This window comes from Catharus ustulatus, chromosome 9, assembly GCF_009819885.2.
Source record: "Catharus ustulatus isolate bCatUst1 chromosome 9, bCatUst1.pri.v2, whole genome shotgun sequence".
Classification (NCBI taxonomy): domain Eukaryota; kingdom Metazoa; phylum Chordata; class Aves; order Passeriformes; family Turdidae; genus Catharus; species Catharus ustulatus.
The window spans coordinates 9,555,240-9,579,597 of NC_046229.1; the positions used below are offsets into that span (position 1 = coordinate 9,555,240).

The following is a 24,358-nucleotide window of genomic DNA, read 5'->3' on the forward strand; positions in this document are numbered from 1 at the left end:
TACACAGAGCTGCTGCTGAGGAGGTTTCAGCACCACCTTCTCGGGGGTTGTCTTGGTCCAACAGCAGGGTTTCCATGCTGTGCCTCCCCAGCTCCATCCAAACTCTTGTGGTTGTTGTTACTTCACTTTTCCATTCTTATCTGTCCTGCCTGAAGGCACACCTGGCTTACTGTATGGGAGGGGTTTAACCAAACATAGGACGTGGCACTCTGTTAACACAGAGCTGTTCGGCCACAGATCGGACTCGACGATCCTGGGTTCTCCAGCCGCAGTGATTCTGTGATGGGGAAAGGAGAGGACTGCAGGGACCCAGCCCAGCCTGGGCAGCAGGGCCCACTCCCCTCTTCCCTGTTCCCTTCCATGTTCTGTTCCCCACTGTTTCCCATTTCCTTCCCTGTTCCATTCCCTGTTCCGTTCCCTGCTCCCTTCCCTGTTCCGTTCCCCGATCCATTACCCGCTCCCTGTTCTGTTCCCTGTTCCATTTCCCGTTCTGTTCCCTGTTCCATTCCCTGCTCCCTTCCCTGATCTGTTCCCCATTCCCTGTTCTGTTCCCCGTTTGTTCCCCATTCCATTCCCAATTCCATTCCCTGTTCCGTTCCCTGTTCCATTTCCCGTTCTGTTTCCGATCCCTTCCCTGTTCCACTCCCCGTTCATTCCCCATTCTCTTCCCTCTTCCCTTCCTCGTCCCATTCCCTGTTCCATTCCCTGTTCCATTCCCCGATCCCTGTTCTGTTCTCTGTTCCATTCCCCATTCATTCCCCATTCCATTCCCTGATCCCTGTTCCATTCCCTGTTCCATTCCCCGATCCCTTTTCCATTCTCTGTTCCATTCCCCGTTCCATTCCCTGTTCCATTCCCTGATCCCTGTTCCATTCCCCAATCCCTGTTCCATTCCCTGATCCCTGTTCCATTCTCTGTTCCATTCCCCGATCCCTCTTCCATTCCCTCTTCCATTCCCTGTTCTGTTCTGACAGGAATGACGGATTTGTCTTTATGAACAAGCTGTGGGTCTGCTGGCAGATAAGACCAGCACTGAGAGATAAAAGAAACAATGGGAAGGATTTCACTGATAGATGAATGGAAAAAGATATTTGCCTTTACAAACAAACTGTAGGTTTGCTGACAAATGAAATTGGATATTAAAAGATGAAAGAAGCAATGGGGGAAATCTATGAATTCTGTAAGAATTAAAAATTAAAAGGCGGGGTTATACATTAGAGGGGAATGTCAGGTATCAGGCGTTCCGGGAAGCCTGTGCCTCTGAAGTGCCTCAACCCATGGGGAAAGTGAGAGGGAACTTCGGCCGGGAAAACAGGATAAAACGGGAGGGTGCATCCTCCAAAAAACTGAGACCCCAGGGGAATGCCCCATGGCCTCTCCCTTTATGCGAATAAAGTACAAGGACTCCCGTGTCTCCTTTCGGACACAACCCGTGGTGTTTGTGGGTTATTTCCCCGGCAGCTCCGCGCTCCGGGCCGCTCCGTCCCTGCCCTCAGCGGAGGCGCGGGGCGGGGCGGGCGCGCTCCCGGCGGGGCGGGGCGGGGCGGGGGCGGTGCCGCGCGCAGGCGCGCTCCCGCCGCCCCTCACTCCGGCGGGGCGGGGGCGGCACCGAGCGGGGACCCGGGGGCGGCACCGAGCAGGGACCCGGGGGCGGCACCGAGCAGGGACCCGCGGCCGACATGGAGGTGAGGGCGGGGGGCTGTGCCGGCGGCTGTGCCGGCTGAGGGTTCGCCAGGGAGGGGAGGCCGCCGGGGCTCGCTCGGTGCCCGCGGCAGCAGCTGCGGCTCGTCCCGGAGCGCGGCGGGCAGAGCGGCGGGCAGAGCAGCCCCAGGTGCCTCAGCCCTCCGGCCGGCAGCTCTGGGTCTGGGGGCTCTGCTCCAGAAATGTGGGAGTTTCCTCGTGTATGGAGCTGGAAATTGATTAGGTTTAAAGTGCTTTGTTTCGTGCATAGTGCGTTTTTCAATAAAGCGTGCTAAGTGTGCTCACTCCTACGGCAGCTGCTCTCTGTCGGGGACGGTGCTGGAGTGGGAAAGGAGCAGGCGAAGGAATGAACCAGATCATGAGAAATCTTTTAGTTCCTGTGTTTTTCCTCTGTCACAAAACGAGAGCTGTGAACCCCGAGGAACACTGAAAATCTGCCCAATGTGCACTTGGTGGCATTAGTTTGAGCAGGGTGACCTTCCGAGGAGCAGCGGGCCAGCGCTGGGTGACACTCGGCTGCTGGCATCAGCAGGACTTGTGATAGCCAAAAATCAGCCCATTCCCTGACACCCTGGCACTTTCTGAGAAGTGTCAGATTTCTTGAGAAATAAACCACTGCGTTTTGGTTTTTAAAAATTTTTTTAGGTTTTTTTTTTTGTTTTCCATTTACAAGCTTCTAAAGCCTCTATCATACACAGTTATATCACAATTGGCTTGGGAAGATTGGTGTATGTTCTGATAACTTCAAAGAACTATCATTTGTCTTTTTTTTTTTTTTTTTTTTTACCTAAACAGAGCTCCTCTTTATGCCTCCCAGGTGCTGGATGGAAGCAAGGCAAAAAAACACTCCTGCAGAGCTGAACCTCTTTCACTTGAGTTCTAAAAGTGTTTTGTATTGGCAGCTTTCCAGGTAAAGTGGGGTGCCTTGTTTATTTGAACCTTTCGTGGTTCTTTAAAGGTCTTTTTCAACCAAAATGCTTCTATGACATTATTTAGTGGTGACCAGTACTCTGTAATGTTTTCAAAAAAAAAATGTTTACTGCTGTGAGGAGTTTCCTCTCTCCTTCTAGTACCTGCCTGGTAAGAAGTGTTAGAACACTGGTGCAAATCTTACGTGACATCAAATGTGACAATGCAGTGGAGTTTAATGATTTCATTTTAGAGTTGAAAGCACAGAGAGGGGAAAATAAAATTCAGTCTTGCTTCGAAGTTGAGAAAAGCATTACGTTAGATTAGCTTCTCCAAACAAGGCTGCTTTCGGGTGCAGGTGTATGTTGTGTAGCTTTTTGTTCCAGTGACAGATGTGATTATCTGATTGATAGTTTGTGGGGTGTGGAGCAAGAGCAGGAAATGTTTATCTTGTATCTGTCTGAAATGAAACGTTGTTGTCTAAGAAGTGTTTCTCTTTGGGTTACACTAGCAAGGGAGCTGAGGGGGTTAGAGGTGCTGCTTAATAATGCAGAGACACTCTTCTGAGAGTTGTTCATGCCATCAGATGCAGAAGAGAGTAAATAGCTTGCTGCTTGGTAAGGGGCCCTCAGAACCTACTTACATTGGATATCTCCTTAATTTAAAAGTGCTCTAGGGGTTGAAGAATCTTTAAGTAGTTGAGTCAACACACTATTGTGAGGAGTTTTCTCATTTAGAGTGTTTGTGATGGAGTTTAAAATAACTTGGCTTCTAAGTTCTTACTGCCCTGTGATGATAACTCTTAAATATGAGCTATCTGCCAGTGGTGAGTAGCATTAAACATTCTGTTTGTTGTGCTGGATGTGGAAGGACAGAGGATGTTCTTTAGTGCAATAACCAGCATTTGTACCGTGTTGTTCCCAACAGGGCTCACAATTCACAATTATTTGTTAGCCCTGTGAAATACACCCTATTATATCCTCCCATCCATGTGGCTGCCTTGGAGACACGTTGTCCTTGAACAAGAAATTAAGAAGATTACAGTGTTTTTAAGCCACCCTCAGTCTAATTTGCTCTCCTTACTTGTGACGTCTTAGCTGGATCAGGACACTTCTGTTGTTTGCCTTTGTCCTTCCAGTGGGGATGATAACAGCTCTTTTGCTGTCATTCTGAATGATAACCAATGCTTTTAAAGAAGTGCACGTGTGCCTGGGGAAGCACAGGCTGATATCAGGAGGTCTCATGTCTGCACCATGTGTGTCAGAATATTCTGTTTCTCCAGCACAGAGGGAAAGGAGTGCTGTGTGCTCTCCTCTCCATTAAGGTTTTCCCTGCTTCCCTAGCAGTAATCCTGGAGAAGTTAGAAATTGGGGTGGGAGGAATCTACCTGCAGTAACTTGATGTGCTATCCTGAAAAGTGAGATCCAGCTGGAGGGTTTGGTTTGGAACCTCAGGAAACCCCCACTTAGTTTGCAAGGGAAGTGTTAGCTGAGAATACCAAAAAGTTACTCTGCAAATTGTGCCAGCAGGAGATAATGTGACACTGATCTGAAAATGTGACAGATGGAAGGGCAGGGGGAAGGAAAGACAAAGGTTGCTGTAACCTTTTCCCCAGCACTCAGGGTTTCAGGCAGGTGGTGACAGCTGTGACACTCTGTGAGCTGTTACAGTGATGCCATGATAAGGCTGGATCAATAATTTTTGTCAGACTTGCTCTTTCATGAAATTGGATTGCTTGGGCTTCCTGTGAACTTGGGTGTTCATTTGAAAATGTTAATGCTCTTGTATATTATTGAGAAGATATTGGAACATTTGAAGTTCCTCTCCCTTTATGGATAACTCAGATTAAATGAAACTAAAAGTTGTATTGCAGATGGAGTGAGAAGGTAACTCTGACAGCTAAGAATGAATTGTGGCAAACTAGTGCAAAAATCAAGAGTACCTTCTTACAATTTAAAGTTAATATACTTAATACAGAGTGAGTATAAAATAATCTCTCTGATTTGACACAGGACTGTCATACATCATTGCACAGTTTTCCTCCTCAAATTGAATCTTTCTTGATGTGTAACATTGCAAACACAATTAATCACTATGTAGTTGCTTTATAAAGGCAGCTTGGGTTGTTCTGAACTTCCTGAAACTAGATGGGTTTTGTAGAATCAGCACCTGCTGAGTGTGTCCAGTTTCACTATGAGCCACATCTGCAGGAATCACTGTTGATGGAGAAGGGAGGGTCCAGGAACAATGTGAGACACTGAGCTGGGAGGAAAACTGGACTGAAGTGTTTTTATTTAGTTCCAGTGAAATTGTAGGGGTGTTCTTGTGCTGTCTGTGTGTGGTCTGTGGACCAGCACAACAGGTCCCTGCAATGTCTTTAGGCTCTGGCACTACCAAAATGTGTGGAAAAATATTTTCATTATTTTTTTAGTGGTAATGTGATGGTGTTTCTTTTCAGCTCCAGAACAACTTGGCTCAAGCAAGACCCAGTTTTGGAGCAGGTGGTGGTACCTGGACTCTGCTTTCTTTCACTGAGTTCAAACACACAAACAAGGTATTTTCTTCTGTGTTGTGCAAAAAGGCATCTCTTCTGTGTTCCAAGTGCTTCCTGTTAGGCACATGTGCTTGTTTTCCAAATATCCTCTTCCTTCCTTTGGGAAGCAGATTAGAATGTGTGGGGAGTTAGGTGTGGGTGGTGGATTTTGGCATGTTCATATATGGAGTGTTAGGGAGCAAAATAAAGACAACTTGAAGTCTGAATGAAGTGAAACTTGTAATTGTTCCCTTTCTTCTTTTCTTGCATCTGTTGCCTTTCTTTTTTTTAAACAGCAAAAGGCTGTAACTACCTTCCCACACAGGCTCTGAATAATGTGTGTATTAAATATTGCCTCAACACTGAGTTATGATGATGGTGGTAAAATTCAGGAGCTTCAACAAAACCGCAGCTAAGACAGAAACTTGCTCTCACTTTACTTACAGTGTGGATTTTATGGTAACATTGTCCTGTGAGTAATAATCCTAACCTGACTGGAGAAGGACAGATCAGAATTTGAAGACAGTTGTCCTGGACCTGGTGAGGCCATAGGCCATTTCCCTCCAGAGCAGTCCATCCAGTCCCTGAGCTCTCTGCCTGGCAGGGAGAGCTGCCTCAGAGCCCACAGTGTCCCTGTCACCAGAAGCTCTCCTGCAGTATGCAGAACACCTCAGCATTGCTTGGATGGTTGAGGCACACTGTCCTTCAGTGTCACCAGGAACTCTTCTGGTTGTACAGTTGCAGAAAAGAAAGCATTTCTTTGAAGGCTTGAAAAATCTCTAAACTGTTTGGCTGGACTAAAAGCATTTTCTTGTAGTCTCAGCTGTTACTTAAGTACTGGTTCATTATAACAAAGTGAGTAATGAGAGTGAAGCTGTGGTACCTTAAAGGGATAAGCTGTGTGACAGAAGTGAGCTACACAATGAAGTGAAATAGCAGACCAGAGCAGTAATAAGAATCTAGTACTGCAAATGTTTCATGCTTTAGTCTGATGGCAAAGTTAGTCAAAGCTCTAGGTTAAAATGCCAACTTTTCAGCAATTTGGTTTCTGTATACATGACTAGTGAACTTCCTGTTTTCAGGGAAGTAATTCTCTGTAATTTAGGAATTGAGTCAGACTAAAGGGAATTGAAATAATGTAGTGAGTTAATAAACAGCTGACTGTAAATATCAGAGCCAGCTGGTAGACTGCAGGAGTTGGATGTGAATATGTCAGCTGTGCTGAGAGACAGGATTCACATTCTGGAGTTTTTGCTGGGTTTTAGTCTGTTTCAAGCTCTGAAAGTGTGATATTTGAAATGGAATAGACTATCTAGCTATGACTTGTAGAAGGTCAGGTCATTAAAGTTACTTGTTTGACATCGGGAAATCAAGCAGAGCAGCCCTATCTCTGAGCAGCTTCATGTGTGTCATCTCAGTCCCAGTTCTGAGTAACTCCTGGTTGAATTGAAAAAGAGGAGAGCTGGAATTAGCTGCCAAGGGCTCATCTTCTCTTTATGTTAAAATTTGAAGCTGTGTGTCAGATTGAGTTAAAAAGAAGCTGTTTCTTCAGAGTAGGTAAAATGTGTTTTATATTACTGTATTTAAGAAGTCACATATAACATCCATCATGATGATTTCTGAACACATTCTGCCTAAGATTTGAAAATGAGGTTTTACTATTGTTTTGAGTGATATATGCTTAAGTGTTTCACTAAGTTGTTAAGGAGAAAGGACTTTTCAAAATAACACTTGTCCTAAATTTTTAGACATGTGGGTTTTAAGTGACACTCATAGTAGCTATTACTGACAGATAAGAACAAGAAAAATGTAATGGAGCTAAGAAAAAGTATTTCATGTATTGGTAGATTGTTGTGGAATGTTTTCTGCACTGGAGCTTCTGCCATGTTATGAGTACTTTAGAAACAGTGAAAGTCAGGAAAACTGCTCTTCACAATCTCTGTTAAAAGAGAATTGACAGAAGTTTTTGGGACTTGTTCTCATAATTAGGCTAGTTCTATTGATTTAGCCTTTTCTGCAGTACAAGATCACTAAAAGTGGATTTAGTCAGAATTCCTCCTGGCTGTGAAGTGTCTTAGGTGCACTTTGCTACTGCCTTGAACACTTTCAGCTGAGATTTCAAACTGTTGAGGCAAACTTGGCTGGATGTGACTGGTGTGAAGTGCTCCTGCCTAGAACCTCAGTGTGGAATCATTAAACCTTTTTGGACATAGGGTAGCTGCACAAATATGGCAGTGTTTTTATTTAGGCCTTCAATAACAGTATGCAGGTGGTTTTTTCTGCCATGTTATCTTGCATCAGTGAATTGTTATCTCTGAGTAAGCTCTTGTAGTATCTGCAGCAAGTAATGTAGGAAGAAAAATCTAAATGCCATAAACACTTCTTACTTTGGAGGATAAATTCCCCCCTGATCAGTGGTTTAGAAAGGTGCATTATGGTTCTGTGAGAAATGGTTTTCTTTATGGCCTTTTGGCAGCATCAACTGACCCAGACTGCTCCTGTGATACCTTAACTCCTGTGGCTGCTTTGTTTCACTGAGTGGTTTGAAGCTTCCCCACACCTTCCTGCTGTTTTGGAGGCTCATTGTTTTTTGAGCTGATTTGAAAAAAATCTCTTTGTAAAACAGTGGAATAGCTCAGAGAAGAGAGCCCTTGTGAGGGCTGCATGTGCTGTCTGGTATCATGTTCTGTTGTGGGTTATTTCTGTGCTTTGCCTTACTGTGCTGTGAGATAAGGATTCAGTGTAGATGCCTTATTGTTCCTGTTTTTACATTTATTTATTAACCCCCCCAACTATTAATTGGCACCCCAATTGCCTTTTTAGGTTTCCTCTGATATTTGGAAAAGAGGTGGCAGCCTGTGATGAAGAAAAGCAGAGAAACTTTTGGATAGATAAGAACATGTGCATTTTCTCCTAAAGCAATTGATTGTTAAAGTCACCTCTATGTTCTGCCACACAGAGATGGTCAGCAGTCAGCCTGTCCCCATAGCAGACAGTGGGAAAAGGAAAAAGAAAAAAAGAACCAGAGCCACAGATCAGGTCCCTGGAAAGTTCGAAGGTTGGTGGCAATTTAAAAGCTTTTAATTGTTAGTCTGCTTTTCTTCTGCTGTTCCTCTGTTTTCTTAGCTAAGCATTGCATTTTTTGGTAGGAACAGTGCTGATGTCAAAATGTTTTCATTGAATAGATGTGTGCACAAATAGTATGAAGTTTTGTAAGTAGAATATAGTTCAGTGAGAAAACTGAGCAGTGTAAAAGTTCTTAGTGGGCAAGTAGCAATGGAAGGTACATTCCAAATCAAGATGGTAGTAACTTTCTAGGCTTAAATGTTCAAGTTTGTTATAATTAAAACATCATCTCTGCAAGTAGATTAAGTATGGTGGCATTTTCTGAGCAAGGAGATGTTTTCCACCTGAAAAAAATGTTTGAGTTTTACATGAAGACAGGGAAGGTGGCTGACATCCTAGAGATTGCTGAGATATAAAACATTTCTAGTGTGAACAAATGTGTAATTTTGATGCTGTAATAAAGTTTGCTTCTAATTTTTCTGGAATTTGAAAGAGGGAGGTGAAAAAGGAAGTGTAGTTAGGACTGGCATGTCTGCTTTAATACCACATAAATTTGAGGGATGCTTATCAGATAAAGAGCTTGTCTTGATGTTATCTATTAAAATAACTTTCACTTTCAAAACTCACTTTGATGGCTGTCTCCTTTCTTTGGCAGACTTGTACAAGCTGACTTCTGAGCTGCTTGGTGAGGGAGCATATGCTAAAGTTCAGGGTGCTGTCAGTCTCCAGACTGGGAAGGAATATGCAGTGAAAGTAAGTAGAGAGTAAAAGCAGCATCCCTTCTGTCTGTGATGTGTCCTCTGCCTCTGAGTGTGTCAGGGAAAACCTGCAATAGAGTGGGTAATAGTAAATCCTTCTAGGAAATTTTTGATGTTTGAAATGAGCTTGTTTTGTAACTGTTGAGAAAACCTGCCATCTTAAGTGTTGTGCCTCTGGAGTGAACTTGTGGCTCAGCTGCAGGTAGAAGTCACAAGCAGTAAATTACTGTGATGGTTGGATCTCAGGGCAGTCTTTCCTCTCAGGCCCTGCTTTGGTTGCAGTCTGCCTTTGCCTCTTCTTGTGAAAGAGGCTGAGTCACTACACAGCATGGCCTCCCAAACAGTGCAGGCTTTTGGGTGCTGCTCCAAGTTCAGAGAGCAGCAGGTGCTGCCAATGGTTCATGTAAAGCTTTATTTTTTGATAGAGGCCAATCTTCTTTCTGTAATACCACTGAAAAACTTTAGGGCTCATTTATAAATTCATTGTTATCCTGAACCCCCTATTTAATTGCAAACACAAGGAATAGCAATAGGGATGCTTTGTGTTTGATTCTCTTCAAAAATAAGCACAAAATTTTAAACTCCTTGAATAATGTAGTTCTATAGATGCTGGAATTTTGTCTGTACTTTGTAAAATTGTTGAAGTTGAAAGGTTGAAATAAACAAAGCTCTGCATTAGGAATTTGATGTGATCAGATACAGAGACCTGTGTAGTACTGGTGGATGGTGGCCTGTTCTGCACCAGAGAACTCAGGCTGCAGAAATAAGAAACCAGTCCTGAATACAGATGGTGGTGATGTTTTGGTAATGTCATGAGCTTTCAGTTTATGCAGCAATTTTTCAGGCTCAGCCTCTGTGGAAAAAGCTCTTGTTCTTGTCCTCCTTCAACTTGAGGATGGTGTGAAGGAAGGTGGCTCTGAAATTGAATGTATGTTTTCTTTAGGTTCTATTACTGGGTCTCCATAAAGTTTACACTATGATCTTAACTCTCAGTTTGTGGTGAATTTGGTACTTGTTGCTTAAATGCCTGTAATGACAAATCTCTTCTTTTTGACTGTTCAGTGTCTGACGTGACTCAAATCTATTTTTGGTAGAACTCAAGAGGATATCCTGTTCTGCACATTGCAAAGTTAAAATGATGCAAGGAAAAGCTTGTGGTAACTGGCTGCTGGCTGTGTAACGTGTGGATTTAGTTCCTTTTTTCTCTTCCTGCCCTAATTTCTCTTGTCCTCTGAATGCCTTCCAGAGCTCTGCTGACACTGCTCTGCTCTGTAAACAATTGCCAAATGAGAAACTGAACAAACAAACAGAGGTGGAGTGTTTTTCTCTAGTGGGCATGCCCTAGATTCAAACCTTGGAACAGCTACCTAATTCCAGAGCTACATGCATAGTTCCTGCAGTAATTTATCAAATATAAGTTCTTAAAACTCTTTCTCACAGATCATTGAAAAAAATGCTGGGCACAGTCGGAGTCGGGTTTTTCGTGAAATAGAAACTCTGTACCAGTGTCAAGGTAACAAGTAAGTATAGTCTTGTCTTTGTTTATTTAAAGTTGTTTTGATTATTTGTTTTCAAATTTTTATGTGTGACAAGGTTAGAAGTTGCAGTAGTCTCCTTAAACCACTTGATACTTAGAATTGACTTATTCAGAGTAAGAATTTCCCATTCTTTACCTGTGAAATTTAGGGGAGCTATTTACAGATGAATAGTTACATAACTCAGTTAGCAGCCAGGTCAGTGTAGCTCGATTGTGCTTCAGTGCTGCATGGCTTTTGTCCAGATGAGAAATCAATATTTTGACACTCTGCCCTGTGATCTCACCATCAGCAAAAGCTGCCAGGATACCAGCTGCTGTGGAAAGGAAATCTTACCATTCCTTCCCCTGATGTGTGGTTTGTCCTGCTCCTTGTGTCAGCCTTCTGCTTTTGCACTGGAGCTCTTAGATCAGCAAAAAGTGAATGTAGTTCTATTGGGATGTGTGCTGACTTCATGTAGCCACAGGATGAGGCAACTGTAAAGCTGCTGCCCGTGTCTGAAGAGGAAGAAAAGCTGTGCAGGCACTGGCAGCATGCTCTGGAAGCTCTGTGATGGGTTTGAGCCAGTTCTGAAGCTACTTTTAGATGTCCCTCTTAATATAGAATGTGTATACAACAGATGGTATATATATTACAATTCAAACAAATACTTAATATAACATAGAGAAACAATTTTAAAACCAACTTGTTTACCAAACCCATGGGCTTATGTTGTGCTGTAGAGGAGCAGACCTGTCTTTTTTCTTTTGTGAAGTTCAAAGTAAATAGTCATCCAGTGCACAACTGATGGAAAACTCAAGCTCACATGACCAAATGCAGAGTTTTGGGCATTAGGTGTATACCATTAAATGTAAAAAATTCTGTCTTAAACGTTTGGCATTCTCAAAGCAACCTGGGGTATTTGGGCTGCAAAGAATTTACATGAGCTGAACAGGAGTTAGTGTAAAAATGGCAACTAAGGAGCTGGATTTAATATCTTGTTGATAGATGCCTGTGTCCTTTGAGCCCTGTGTGTTTTGCTTTGTGATTTCCAGAGAGAAGGAACGCCAGTTTAATTATTTTTTCTTTATTTCTGCCTTCAGCACAAATGCAGTGTTTTAAATTATTAAATACAACCTACTACCAGTTATTTTCCTGTCAATTGAGCAGTAGCAGAGCTCTCACAATCCTGAGTGTGGTATTTGGCCTGTTTCCTGTGCTTAAATTTCAGTGTGAGTTGGAAATGTGGTTTTAATGCCACAGGCAACCAAAGCAACTTGTTTAACTAGAACTTGTATTTTTGGTTACTCTGGTACTTTTTAGTTATCCATGCTGAAACTCTTAATTGTTGTGTGTACACTCCATGCTTGTTTCTTTTATTCCCTTCTTTTTTGTTTCTTTTTTTTAAGGAACATTTTGGAGTTAATAGAATTTTTTGAAGATGACACAAGGTACTACCTGGTCTTTGAGAAGCTGAGAGGAGGTACTGTGCAGAAACTGTGCTTTTGCTCATTGAATCATTTTGACCTCTGTTTTAAAGTAGTAATTGAAGAACTTACTTTAAAATGCTTGAGAATTTCAAGAGAAGTAGAGGAAGTATCATACACAACTTTGAAGTATGGTTATTCTGAAATATTGATGGGTTTTGTCATGCATTTGCAATCCCTTTCTGTGGCTGAGTGATGGAAATGTCAGCCCTATTGAAGTGGCAGGTTTGAAATCCAGCCAGTGGGTCACAGTACCTCAGGCAAGGGGAGACACACAGGATGTCAGGTGTTCTGCATGATCCTAGGGCAGCATATTTACTCAGGCAGAGTTTTCCCTTGGTGTAGGATGACCTTCATTGCCTGGACCTCAGGAACTCTGTTATGAAAATCATCTTGCCTGTGCCTGGGGTTGGTGTTATTGAGAACCAGTTGTGCTTGTGGGTGTTTGAGAGTCCATCAAGTGAGCCTGAGTGGTCACTGGGCTCCAGCACTTCCCACTCACCTGGGGAATGAGAAAGATGCAGCAAGGACCTTATGGACTTTCTCACATTTGTCTGCATGGAGCATAATTACAGTACACACTAATTGCCTGACTGTGCAAAACCAGGAGTTCATGTGGCCAACTCTTCAAAGGAAAACTGAGTTTCTGGAGTATCCTGCTGCCCAGAGAACATCATCTATTGTCTCTGGTCAAGAAGGTTTCCAGGACCAAATTGTATGTGCAAGAAATAAAAATTCTTTCTGCATAGATGCAGAATTATGTTTGAAAGAGATGGATGTGTATATTTTGTGACTAAAAGCTTTTGTTTAACTTTTCTCAAAATTGCTGCCTCTCTTTGTTGTTTTCCCATAACACTTTGTCTTAATGCACAGATGTCTCTGACAAATTAGCTGTAATGGGGCTTGATTGAGATGAATCGGCATTTGTCTTTTTTTTTTATTTCCACATTCTTCCATTAGTTAACCCTCTTCTTTGTGAGTCTGTGGTTATCAGTGCACCTGCACAGCTGCTGAGAGGAAAATAATGCTACTCCTTCCCTCTTAGCTAATGTTTTTACAAGCTCAGCTAGGGCTGAGGTCAGTTTTCTCTTAAAAAAAAATCAGTATTTGAAGTGTTAGGTACGTGGTTTGAAGACAAAGAATGGGAATTAGGGTCACATATGATGCACTGCAGATTCTGATGTGAGTGGCAAGGCTGGCAAGAATGAGAACATGAATCTTCAATGCAAGCCTTACTTCAGTAACTCCAGTCTCAGAGGCTGCTCTTACAGTTTTGGAGCATAATTTGGGCTTTCCATTTTCAACTTTGCCTTCCTGTAGCTGTGGTAACTGAAGAAGCTCTGTTCCTGTTTTATCTCTTTTCAGTTCACTCTGATGTCCAGAGTCCCTTTAGTATCCTTGTCTGACAACATTTTATAATTGAATGAGTTTAAATCGAGCTGATTAGATTGAACTTGTATGACTTAAGAGTTTTTTCCTCTTTTTTTCCCTCTCTGAAATGCATTAAGAGAGGTGCTATTATGATGCTTTCTCTCTGATGAGTACTGGAGAGGTAGGAAAAACTGTGGCAGGAGTGCCCTGCTATTCATTCTTTGTGAGAATTCTCTATGAGGGCTGAATATAAAGTCAGTAAAGTATGTTTTTATTGATATTGATATAATTCTTATCTGAGAGAGTTTGAATATCAGCTCTATTCAGACAGGTAATTTCAGATAAACCTGCTGAGTGAAATGAGAACTTCAAGTAGCTTAGTATTGTTTCCTGCAAAGTGTGGGGTCTTTTCCCCAGGGCTGGAAACATTGAACAGCTGTCACTGCTTTCTGAAGGTGCAAAGAAAGTACACCAGGAAACCCCTTTGAACTTTGTGCACTCAAGAAATCTGTAACAAACTGGAAGATGTTGGTTTTGGCAAGGGAAAATGTCTGTGTTTGAAATCTAATAACCTGGTCCAAAGTGGCCCTCCTCCACCCACCTGACACAGCATGGCTGTGCATATCTGAGCAGTCTTTTGTCCATCTCTCCTTTCTGAATGTCCTTGCTCTTCCCTCTCTGAATGCTCGCTGTGAAGGAGTGGCAGTAGCATTGATGGTGTTAGAATAGGAATTAACCAGTAGGAGGTTTCCTTCCACATCTAGAACTGAAGAATTAAAGTGAAATCACCTGAGACAAAAAATGTTGAGTGTACTGGGGCTAGTAATAAATGGCAGTTACTACTTGAATTTATTTTCTTGATTGCTTTTACAAATACACCTCTTTGAATAAGAAAATAAAAGGCAATAGTAAGGTTACTTAGGGAACTAGGATCTCTGTGGACTATATGATTTTTAATCTTTTGAGAGTTTTGATTGAATTCACTTTAAGAAAATGAGGAATCACACCTCCCTTTATTCTTTGTTAAAGTGATACTAGTGGGGTTCTGCCTGCAAGCTACCAGTCCTTCAGAATGTTTTAATTTAGAGTTCTTTTGTCAGATTTTATATCAGTGCAGAAGCCTTGTCTTGATGCCTGTGGGAAATTTGATGTGTATTTAAAGGTCAAATCTCTTTTTACTTTGTTGGTTTTGAGGCACAAAACATGTATCCTTGACTTTCAGGGCAGGGTTTCAGTGGTGACATCATAGAAAATGAGGAGAGTTTTGAGTATGACCACCAGGACCTTGGGTAGGTTGAGTTTTGCTGAAGTGTTTATGTATCTCCTTAGCTGAAGTTTGAATTTTACTGGTACTATTGGCAAATCTCTACTGTCCCAATGAGTGGAAAACAGACCAGTCATGTCCTGGGGCAGTAAAAAGTGATTACCTCTCATGCTGTGCTTTAACTAGACAGCTGCACTGTTTGAAAATCATATTCCAGCACACTTAAGAGGTGAAGCTGCTCAGCTGTGCCATTTCTTCTTAGTCATTGCCCTCTTTGCTTCACAGAAGTTGCCTGCTGTGAAAGGCTGCTATAAAGTGTGAAAATGAGGTTGTGGATTCATGACACTTGGAACTCGTTCAGCATTCATTCTGAGGTTTTCTCTTTCACCTGTTACCCTGACAGGTTCAATCCTGGCCCATATACAAAAGAGGAAGCACTTCAATGAACGAGAAGCAAGCAAAGTGGTGAGAGACATTGCCTCTGCTCTGGACTTCCTTCATACTAAAGGTGAGAGAAGGCTTTACTGGTTCATGCTGTACCCTCAGGTTATAAAGCACATTTGTCTCTAAGTAGCCAGCTTTTGCTAGTGATTCCAATTACAGCAATGCCAGATGACTTAAGCTGTTTTCCCCTATGATATTATTTTCATATTGTATTTTAAGTAATTGAAAGTGTTAAGATGGTATAGGCTTTTCAAAAAGAAAACATGACTCAGCATCCAGAGAGAGTTAACATTGGGGTTGAGTCTGTTTGTTCCTGTTACATAAGCCACCATATAAAGGGATACATACTCAAAGGGATCTAATAAAATTTTAATTTCCTCATCTTTCAGGTCAACAGAGTTACTTTTTTGTAATTTCTGCTGGTCACAAGGCCTGTTGGTTTGTAGTAGATTTTGGCCCCCACATTTAGACTTTCACTGTGGAATTGAGAGACCTAACCATAATCTTTATTTGAAGGTGTCCTCAATTCCTTTGGAATTTGCTTAGATTTAAAGCAGTTCTGTCTGTAGAAGTTTTGTGTGGGTTTTTTTTTTTTATATTAGTGTTTTTCTGCTGGTTTTTTGATTTGGGAATACTCTAGTTTACATTACAAAATTTCTCTGCATTGTACATATATATATATATATATATATATTATACATCCCAGAGTATATTTTCGGGCTGACTGTGATGAATACTTTTGAAGTCTTTTCTATGTTGTGATTATCTGGCCTTGCAGCTTCAGTTACAGTTAGTGACAGCTCTGAATAGAATGGCATGTAATTGGAGATTGTTTATGGGTTGATATATTTTTTTCTTTTCCTTTTGCCATTCTGATTAACATGGTAGATTTCAGCAGATTTGCATTTTCTGCCTGAATTGCTTGGTACTGGCCCTGTTTCAATAAATGTTTAGTTGTAGTCTGTACTTTTAAGGCACAGGACTATTTATATGCTGAGATGGAATCACAGCACTGGGTACCTCAACAGGTTGAAGCCATTAAGAAAATTGTAGCAATGCATAGGGATAACAGTGGTAAAACTGAAAAATGTGGATCTTGTCACATGTTGTGACTTTTACAAGTTAATCTGAATGTCAAACCAAATTTAGTTTGCATTAAGAGTTTTTATAATCTTCACAGCCTGTCTATGAGATAATTCAACATTAAACCTTCAGAGAAGGTGCTTCTTGAATACCTGCATTTAGAAGATTTTGACTTTGAGATATGGGACTAATAAGAAACAGGAAACTTAGGCTGAATATGTGGGAAAATTATTTTTTGATGTGCAGGGCTATAGTGGATTTCTTAACAGCTGAAAGTCCAGGCACCCCACTCAAGAGGTTTAATATCAATTGAGCTAATACCTTTCTGTAGTTCTCTCTCAGCTTTTAGTTTTAATTCCCCTTTTCCCAAACAAGAGGAGAGTGTTTGATTAAAATAGCTGTAGAGCAGCAATCTGCTTTCTTGTTTGCTGTGAGCTGGGACAGTGGGGACATAGCTTGCAGAGTCAGCCACATCCCCTTTTCATTTTATTGTTCTCTTTATGGTTCTTCCGTGTGACATTAAAATAATTAGTAAGTAGGGTACAGAACACTAAAGGAAAGAGGAAATTAAAGCAGTTTTATTGCACAGCTTAATGGTGAAGTGCTATAGCTAAATGCTTTTAAAAGAATTTGAATGAGGACAACTAATCCTTTTGCCAGGAGTAGTTTAAAACTCAGCTGGATGATAATCCTGCCTTACACCCACTTGGGATGTGTGTGCTTTATTGCTAATAATCTACTGGAGGGGTGTTTACAGGCAGTTGTTTTCTCAGTGCTCTGGGCAACTGCAAAATCAAATGTTACATAATCAGACATTTGAATTCACACAATAATACAAAAAGACTCTGTTGGCTTTCCCCTTGTGAGCCAAGCCAACTTGGGAGTTTGGTCAGCCTTGCTGTAAATGTCAGCACAGGCCACCTCAGTGGGGTCACTGTGCCATCTTGTGTGCCAAGGCCATGTGCACTGTGTCAGTGTGAGCACTGATTCCTTTAGATTGGGGCTCTGCTGTTATATTTTAAACCACATCTTGTGGAATGTGCTGAAGAAACGACATTAAAAGCTCCCTTGCCTAGAGTTTGGTGAAATTTTCCTTCCTGTACTTTGAAGTAATATCAGGTGTCCTTCCAGTGTAAGTTTCTAAATCAAGGCTAGACTGCAGTTAAATTAGAGCCAAGTTGCTAATTTGGTTTGATTTTTTTTACCTCTCATTTTCTGCCTACCATTTGAGTTTGATCATATTAAATGGAGGACTTCCAGAAATTGTGGTTTTAAACATTTGAAGAACTTCTTTGACAACAGAGAACCACCCTGCATGCAGATTACACAGATAACTTTGTGCTTCCCTGTTAGATTTGCCTGTTCTGACAGGAATTGAATGAAGAAGCCCTTTGGTTATTTTCCTTTAGCTTTTCTTCTGCATCTCTAACTGAACCTTTAATTTTTCATTTGCTTCAGCAATGAGTATGTATCTCAAAGGGATATTTTCATCTGGGAGTCAGGGGATTTTTTGCAGAGGAGTACTGTCTGTGCTGACAGGATTTCAGCAAGCCAGTAGATCCATCTGGAAAGAACAACTTTACTGTAAAAGGCACGAAAATAATTTCATTAAGCTGTGTAAAGAATTAAACTTTCCTACACATCAGTCAGCTCAATAAGCTGGTTTTAAGGAATTTAATTAATTTGGGCTAACAAAAAGTTCTGATGTTAGGTTCTTATTTGCTTGACAGACTTTTCTGTACAGTTAAGGATGATAATGGCATAGCAGGATGCAATAGTGATTTCTAACAATTAAATTATTCTATTTGAGGGGCAGGTGTGTGTAACAACATCAGACTTAGAATATTTCTCAGGCCACCTTCTAATAAAGAGAAGTCATGAGAAATAAAACAGGGGAGTATCCTTTCTAATGAACATTTGTACTTTGTTTAGGTATTGCCCACAGGGACCTGAAGCCTGAAAACATCCTGTGTGAATCTCCAGAAAAGGTGCTGCTCTGGTCTCTTAACTTTCAGAACTGAATTTTTTAAACTTGCTTCTCAAAAACAGTCCTTGTGTTTTTTCTCTTCTTGAAAGCTTTTGAACCCATTAGTGAACTTCAACTAAATTTAACGGAACTGAAACTTAAAAGAGACAAAATTCTTCTTTGAGATGTGAAAATGTGAACATCTGGCTAAGAGATAAAAAGCCAACTGGCCTTATAGAGAAATGCCAATGACACCCTAGTGCCTCATCTGTTCTGGGCCTGTACCCAGATAGACAAGCAGCATTTAGAGGCCAGCTGGTCACATTATATGACCAATTTTCAAAGTGCCCCCATGTGTATTGGCACTTGCCTAACCAAATAAAAAAATAATGTAGCAGGATCAGGTGCTGGTGGTGTGGGTGCAGCTGGGGCAGGGCAGGTGAATGCAAGGAGTGGAAGGTGGCTGTGAGAGACTGGCTCTCTCTAGGGATTTGTGCTCTGTCCTGGGGTTTTCTACTTCACATATCTACATATTCATACATTTTGCATTAATCCCAGTCTTCCTGACCTCCTGTTTTTTTTAGATATCACCAGTGAAAATATGTGACTTTGATCTTGGCAGTGGGGTGAAGCTGAACAGTGCCTGTACTCCAATAACTACTCCTGAATTAACTACGCCGGTGAGAGACCTATTGTGGTTTTGTGCTTTTTTTGTTCTACTAAAACCAATTTTTCTGATCTCCAGAGGAGACCTTCCAAACAGCTTACTGCCACTACACCCAGTGCTGGACAGTCATTTCAAGCAAGTGTACATGTGGTAAATACTGGTTGCTTTCCCAGTCACAGAGCAAATACACAAAAGCACAGGAGCTCACAGTGTTCATTCTCTTGTTGGCAAGCCTGTGACACATTGGTCCTGCTTATCTTTTACACAATCAAATGGGGAAACTTTTTGTGCCCATTTTTGTGTGCTTATGGACAGACTTTGAACCTTAGTTTTGTGTTCATTTCCCCATGTTTTGGTTCTGTAGCCAAACCAATGAGCTAAGGAGAATACAAGCTCTCTAATCAGTGTGTAGCTTTATAATACACATTAGTTTGAAAAACTACAGTCCTGTGCTTTTGCCATTTACTGTGAAAGAAAAATCTGACTGTTGCAGAAGTCTTAGAGAAATCTATTCCCCTGATACCCTTGTCTGATAACTAATGGATAAGATTTAAAAACCTGAAAGATGTAAATTAATATTTTGACCTTGGATTAAAGGTTCACAGCCATGTGAAAGAACTTGTAATGTAGCTAAAGAGCTATAGGAATTTCAGTATTCACTGATGCCTAATTTCTGCTTTTACATCAAGGCACTTGGTATAAAGAGTGGAAATTTACAAACCTGAGTCTTGTTTTGATCTGACTCTCCCTTTGAAAACTTGCTTGAATTTGGTTTCTTAGTGTGGCTCTGCAGAATACATGGCACCTGAAGTGGTGGAAGTCTTCATGGAGGAGGCCACGTTCTACGACAAGAGGTGTGATCTGTGGAGCCTGGGGGTGATTCTGTACATCATGCTCAGTGGGTACCCCCCTTTTGTGGGCAACTGTGGCACAGACTGTGGCTGGGACAGAGGAGAAGTCTGCAGAGTTTGCCAGGTGAGTGCATATCCTGGGTGTGTGGGGATGCAGAGCTCTCCCCTGGGCTTTGGGTGTAATGCCAGCATTGGAGAGCTGTGCCTGATGCTGGCAGGTAACTGGGGTGGTGAGCTGTCACTGAGAACTGAGGGTGGCAGTATAGAAATTGGGTGGTACCAGTTGCTAAAGTAAGGCTGGGCAACTGCCTTTCCTTCTTCCTGTTGTGAGATCTCAGAACTTCTCCTCACCCTCTTCCCCACTCTGGAATCCTGCCTTGTTCTGTAATCCTTGATCTGGTTTATGGTAGTCACTGCAATTCCTCAGGTAAAAGCTGAACCCTGGGAGGGTTGCCACGTAGGGCCTGAATTTATTTTCTAAAAATGGAGTTTTTTATCTGCCCTCTTAGGGGTGGGGGGAAGTGCTTTCAGCAGACAGTGTGTTGTGTCCATCTTAGGCTGCACTGAGCCACTCTGTGGAGCTGCATCTCATTCTCCAGTGACAGCATAAGGAGACTGGATGGTTTCAGTTGTTGCCCTCCACACTAGATGGATAAAAATGGGTGGGAAGTCTCATCTGAGAAACCTTCTGGTTGCAGTGTATTTCAATTGAGTAATTTTTTCTTTACTAGAACAAGCTTTTTGAGAGCATTCAGGAAGGCAAATATGAATTTCCTGACAAGGACTGGTCACATATTTCCTCTGAGGCCAAAGATCTCATCTCAAAGCTGCTGGTTTGTGATGCCAAAGAACGACTTAGTGCTGCTCAAGTTTTGCAACATTCATGGGTTCAAGGAGTATGTATCCCCTTTTATATTAAGTTATTCTTCTTCCAAAGTGACAAACAAGCTGTTCCCCATCTCTGAACTTTTTATTACAGTCCTTTTGTGTTTCAGTGCTTGTATCTTGATTAATTAAATTATGCACAGTGGCTTTATTTTTTCTGAGTGGTAGATATTTGGATGAATATGTCAGCCTTTAAGTGTTTGTTTTGTTTAATTATTGCTTTGTGCATTTTAAATGGCTTTCTTGTGAATAGCAAGCACTGCAGTACACAAATTATTGTGCTAATACAGTAATGCAGAATGCTGGTAAATATGGTTATAAAAGAACAGCAGTGTTCCTCTTTTGTTTCAGTTTCCAGTTCAGGAAAGAAGGAACAGACCCTCTGGAGAGCTTCCAAAGCTGTAGTCTTATACCTGCAAGCTGTGAAATCTTCTTTTGAGGGGAGACAGATTATGATATATGCTATGCACACAGTGATTTGTGAGCCCACAGTGAATTGGTTTATTTGCAGTGTCTGTTAGTTGTAAAGATTTGGGGGAAGCTTGGTTCCCAGCTGCTAATATGTAACTAACTACTCTTAACTGCTTCTTCTAGCAGGCTCCTGAAAGGGGATTGCCCACCCCTCAGGTTCTTCAAAGGTAGGGTTTATTTTCTAAATATCTGTAAACTTGGCCAAGAATAATTACTGAAAGAATGGGTGGGAGAGAGGAGTTGAAAAATTAGGAGGTAACATCCCTGGCTGAGAACAGAGCTTCATAAATGTGCCACAGTAATTTTGTTAAGAACATCAGAAATATTAAAACTCTGAATTTTCTTTATGATCTAATCTTGCTTGTTTGTGGGAAAAGCATTAGAGGGGATTCCTGCAGTGCAGTGTTAATCTTAGACAGGAGATAATGATGGTTTTGTCAGCTTGCTGCCCAGGAGAGGGAGAAAAAGGCATAAAGGCATGTGTCACCCCAAGAGACTTCTTTCTGATGGGTGAATAATCACCATAAACACAACCTTGGATCTGGCTTTCGTTGTAGTTGGTGGAACTCACAATATCCAGTTACTGTGAGCAGGGCAAGCCTCACTGGAGGTGATTTGATGGGAAATTCTGTATGCTAGAGAGCCTGAGTCACACAGCTCTTCCTGTCTCTGTGTCTGCTGCTGGTGTTTTCAGGTGGTTCTCCCATCAGAAATGCATTTCCATAAGCTCAGGTGCAGATATAGTGGGGCTGCAGTTCTCTGGAGAAGGACAGGGTTGTCCCATCAGAAATGCATTTCCATAAGCTCAGGTGCAGTTATAGTGGGACTGCAGCTCTCTGGAGAAGGACAGCACAATGGGCCTGTATGCCCATCCTTTGAGAGCAGATAGAAAGTAAGGGTGACATCTCAGGTGGCTTCCTGGGTTTATAATCAGAAGTCCTTGGCAGAAGGAGGAGTAGAGCTGTGCCTGTTTCCAAAACCCCACAGTATTTTTCTCATGTATTGCTGACCCTCTGAGTGAGGATAAATGCAAATATCAACTGGTCATTTTTCCTGCAGTCTCAATGATTTGGTGGAATAAATAAAGATGCTTGGAGATAGATACTCTGCTGTGAGGACAGGTGGGTGAAGTGCCTGTGTTGACACTTTCCTCCTTTTCTTTGCCTGGCCAGGAACAGCAGCACCAAGGAGCTGACCCTGTTCGCTGCCGAGGCCATAGCCCTGAACCGGCAGCTGTCCCAGCACGAGAGCGAGCTGAGCGCCGAGCAGGAGAGCACCGCCCGCGCTGTGTGCTCCATGAAACTGTCCCCTCCCTCCAAATCCCGCCTGGCCCGGCGCAGGGCCATGGCACACGCCACCAAAACCAGCGACTTCCAGCCAGTTCCCCATAAAGCCTTCTGAAGTTCTTTCCTGCTGCGTGGGGGGCAGGATCGCTCTGTGCTCTTACTTGGATTTTCAGCGCTGATAAAAGCTGCTCTGCTTCTGACACTTTGATTAGGAGCTTGCACTTGTGATGTGACTTGTAGCTTTAAGGGGACAGCTTTTTATGGGAATGTTTGTTGCCTGTCAGATTTAGTGCATTAAGATAATTCAACTGATTTTTTTTTAAACTGCGGAAGATGAGTTTGCTGCTGTATTATCTGAGGTGATAAATCACTAAGTTTTTCTCATTTTCTTCTTAGAAGAGCACAGTTTAAAATGCAAACTTGAAAACATCAGGGAAAACCCCCACTTTGCCAGGCAGAGCATCAAGCCTCTCCCAGCCAATGGCTGCCCTCCTTGATTGCACATTTTGAAGGTGCTACTTTTATGGCCAGCAGTGGGGACTGTTCTCAGCCAACAGTGCCCTCCTCTTTCTGCAAACTCAGGAATGAAGATGATGGCTGGGTGGATCTCTGTCTCCATTACCTTCATGGAGCTTAAATGGAATGAGGATGGTGCTGTAAAGGTGCAAAGGTTGCCCATACTGCTAGAGAGGGAGAAAACTTTTGGGCAGTTTTTTTACATTGTTGATAATTTGTGTGTCAGCATGTGGGGTGAGAACTGGGAGAGGTGGGGTTTTTATTTGACATCTTCACCCTTAGCTATAATGTACTCCATACCATCTCTTTTTTAATTTTCTGGAGTTTGATGTCCATTATGTCCCCTTGGAGCAGTTACATTCTTAAATCTGATAACCACAGTGTAACAGACTGCTTATGTAACAGTTTATATTTACTGTTAGGTAGGCTTTTTAATACTAATGTGAGGTTTTATTGTATTAATCCTATCCTCAGCTAAGCCTTCCTCTCTGTAAAATTGTATTTCTCCATGACCTTTCGTGTGTCCTACCTGGAGTTCCTAATGTGAACAGACATCAGTGAGTTTTGGCATGTGAATAATTTAGAAATGCCACAAGCAGAGGTACAACTGTACAAAAATGGTGCTGCAGCCATTGAATTCTGCCTCCTGCAGTAATCTCAGGCTGGGTGTCTAGAGTTTTGCTTCCAGTTTCAATACTGTGGTGCAGCAGAGCCAAGAATCATTTGGAAGGGTTTTGGCTGAAAAGCTGAAGATTTTACGTGACCAAAGGGAGGTCTGTGGAGAAGGACACAGATGTTGAGCACTTTCTGAAACATAAGCTGTTGAAAATTGGGCCACTGAGATGCCCATGATGCACCTTAACTTGTCAGCCCTTTCTGAAACCTTTTTCCAGGACTTTGTGTGCAGGGGGGGAGGAGGAGGCCCCCAAGTGCCAGAACAAAACCCTCCCAAGCAGAGTGAGAAGGAATAAAGTAGCAGATGCAACAAGCACTTGGAAGTTGAAAGGTCAAAGTTGAATGTCTTTGCCTGTTCAGAGTGGTTTTACATGATCAGTAATACCAGTGCACACAGCTATTTTTATAAAACATGCTGTATTTTGTGACTAATATTAAAGTTGTTATTTAAAAGTTTTTATACATTGTGCCAACCTATGAATGATGAAATGTATTTTGCTTTTTTTAATTAAAATGTCCTAAGTTATGTATTTAACACATGTATTTGGCAACTCTTTGTGGTTTTTTTCCTCTTTATTTCTGGTGACACAGAAAAGTGAATTACTTCTTTGTGTGACACTGGATTTAAGACAGTTGAAGTCTCTGAGGACTAGGCATACCTCCCTCTTCTATTGATTTATTTTGTTTATCAGTCTGTGATCTCAGATTTCTTTTTGGGAACTGAGAAAAGTGCCCCAAGCAGGGAAGAGGTGTTAACTTAAGCCAGTTGTTCTGCTCTGGTGTGCAGTGTAGTTCTGAATGCCTCTTGCAGAGTCATTTTTTAGTTTCTTTGGAGGTCTGTGGCTCTTGGGTGGGGAAGGTTGTTTTCCCAGAGCCATGGGATGCAGCACTCCCCAGTGCTCTGTGCAGCT

At 42.0% G+C, this 24,358-nt stretch overlaps 1 protein-coding gene across 4 annotated transcripts; it reads left to right on the forward strand.

Moving 5' to 3' along the window:
* The first annotated feature begins 1,590 nt into the window (after nt 1-1,590).
* MKNK1 (MAPK interacting serine/threonine kinase 1) lies at nt 1,591-23,986 on the forward strand. Of its 4 annotated transcripts, none has more exons than XM_033067681.1 (14): nt 1,591-1,685; nt 2,497-2,611; nt 5,069-5,164; nt 7,967-8,201; nt 8,865-8,962; nt 10,408-10,487; nt 11,891-11,964; nt 15,007-15,111; nt 18,063-18,118; nt 18,681-18,776; nt 19,544-19,738; nt 20,346-20,510; nt 21,094-21,137; nt 22,143-23,986. In XM_033067681.1, exons 4-14 carry the CDS (start codon nt 8,087-8,089, stop codon nt 22,369-22,371), a joined length of 1,257 nt encoding a protein of 418 aa, XP_032923572.1. In that variant the 5' UTR covers nt 1,591-1,685; nt 2,497-2,611; nt 5,069-5,164; nt 7,967-8,086; the 3' UTR covers nt 22,372-23,986. The 4 variants fall into 4 exon arrangements, with proteins under 4 accessions (XP_032923572.1, XP_032923574.1, XP_032923575.1 ...); XM_033067683.1 differs by having other exon boundaries at nt 21,097-21,137; XM_033067684.1 differs by having other exon boundaries at nt 8,103-8,201.
* The last annotated feature ends 372 nt before the right edge of the window (nt 23,987-24,358 follow it).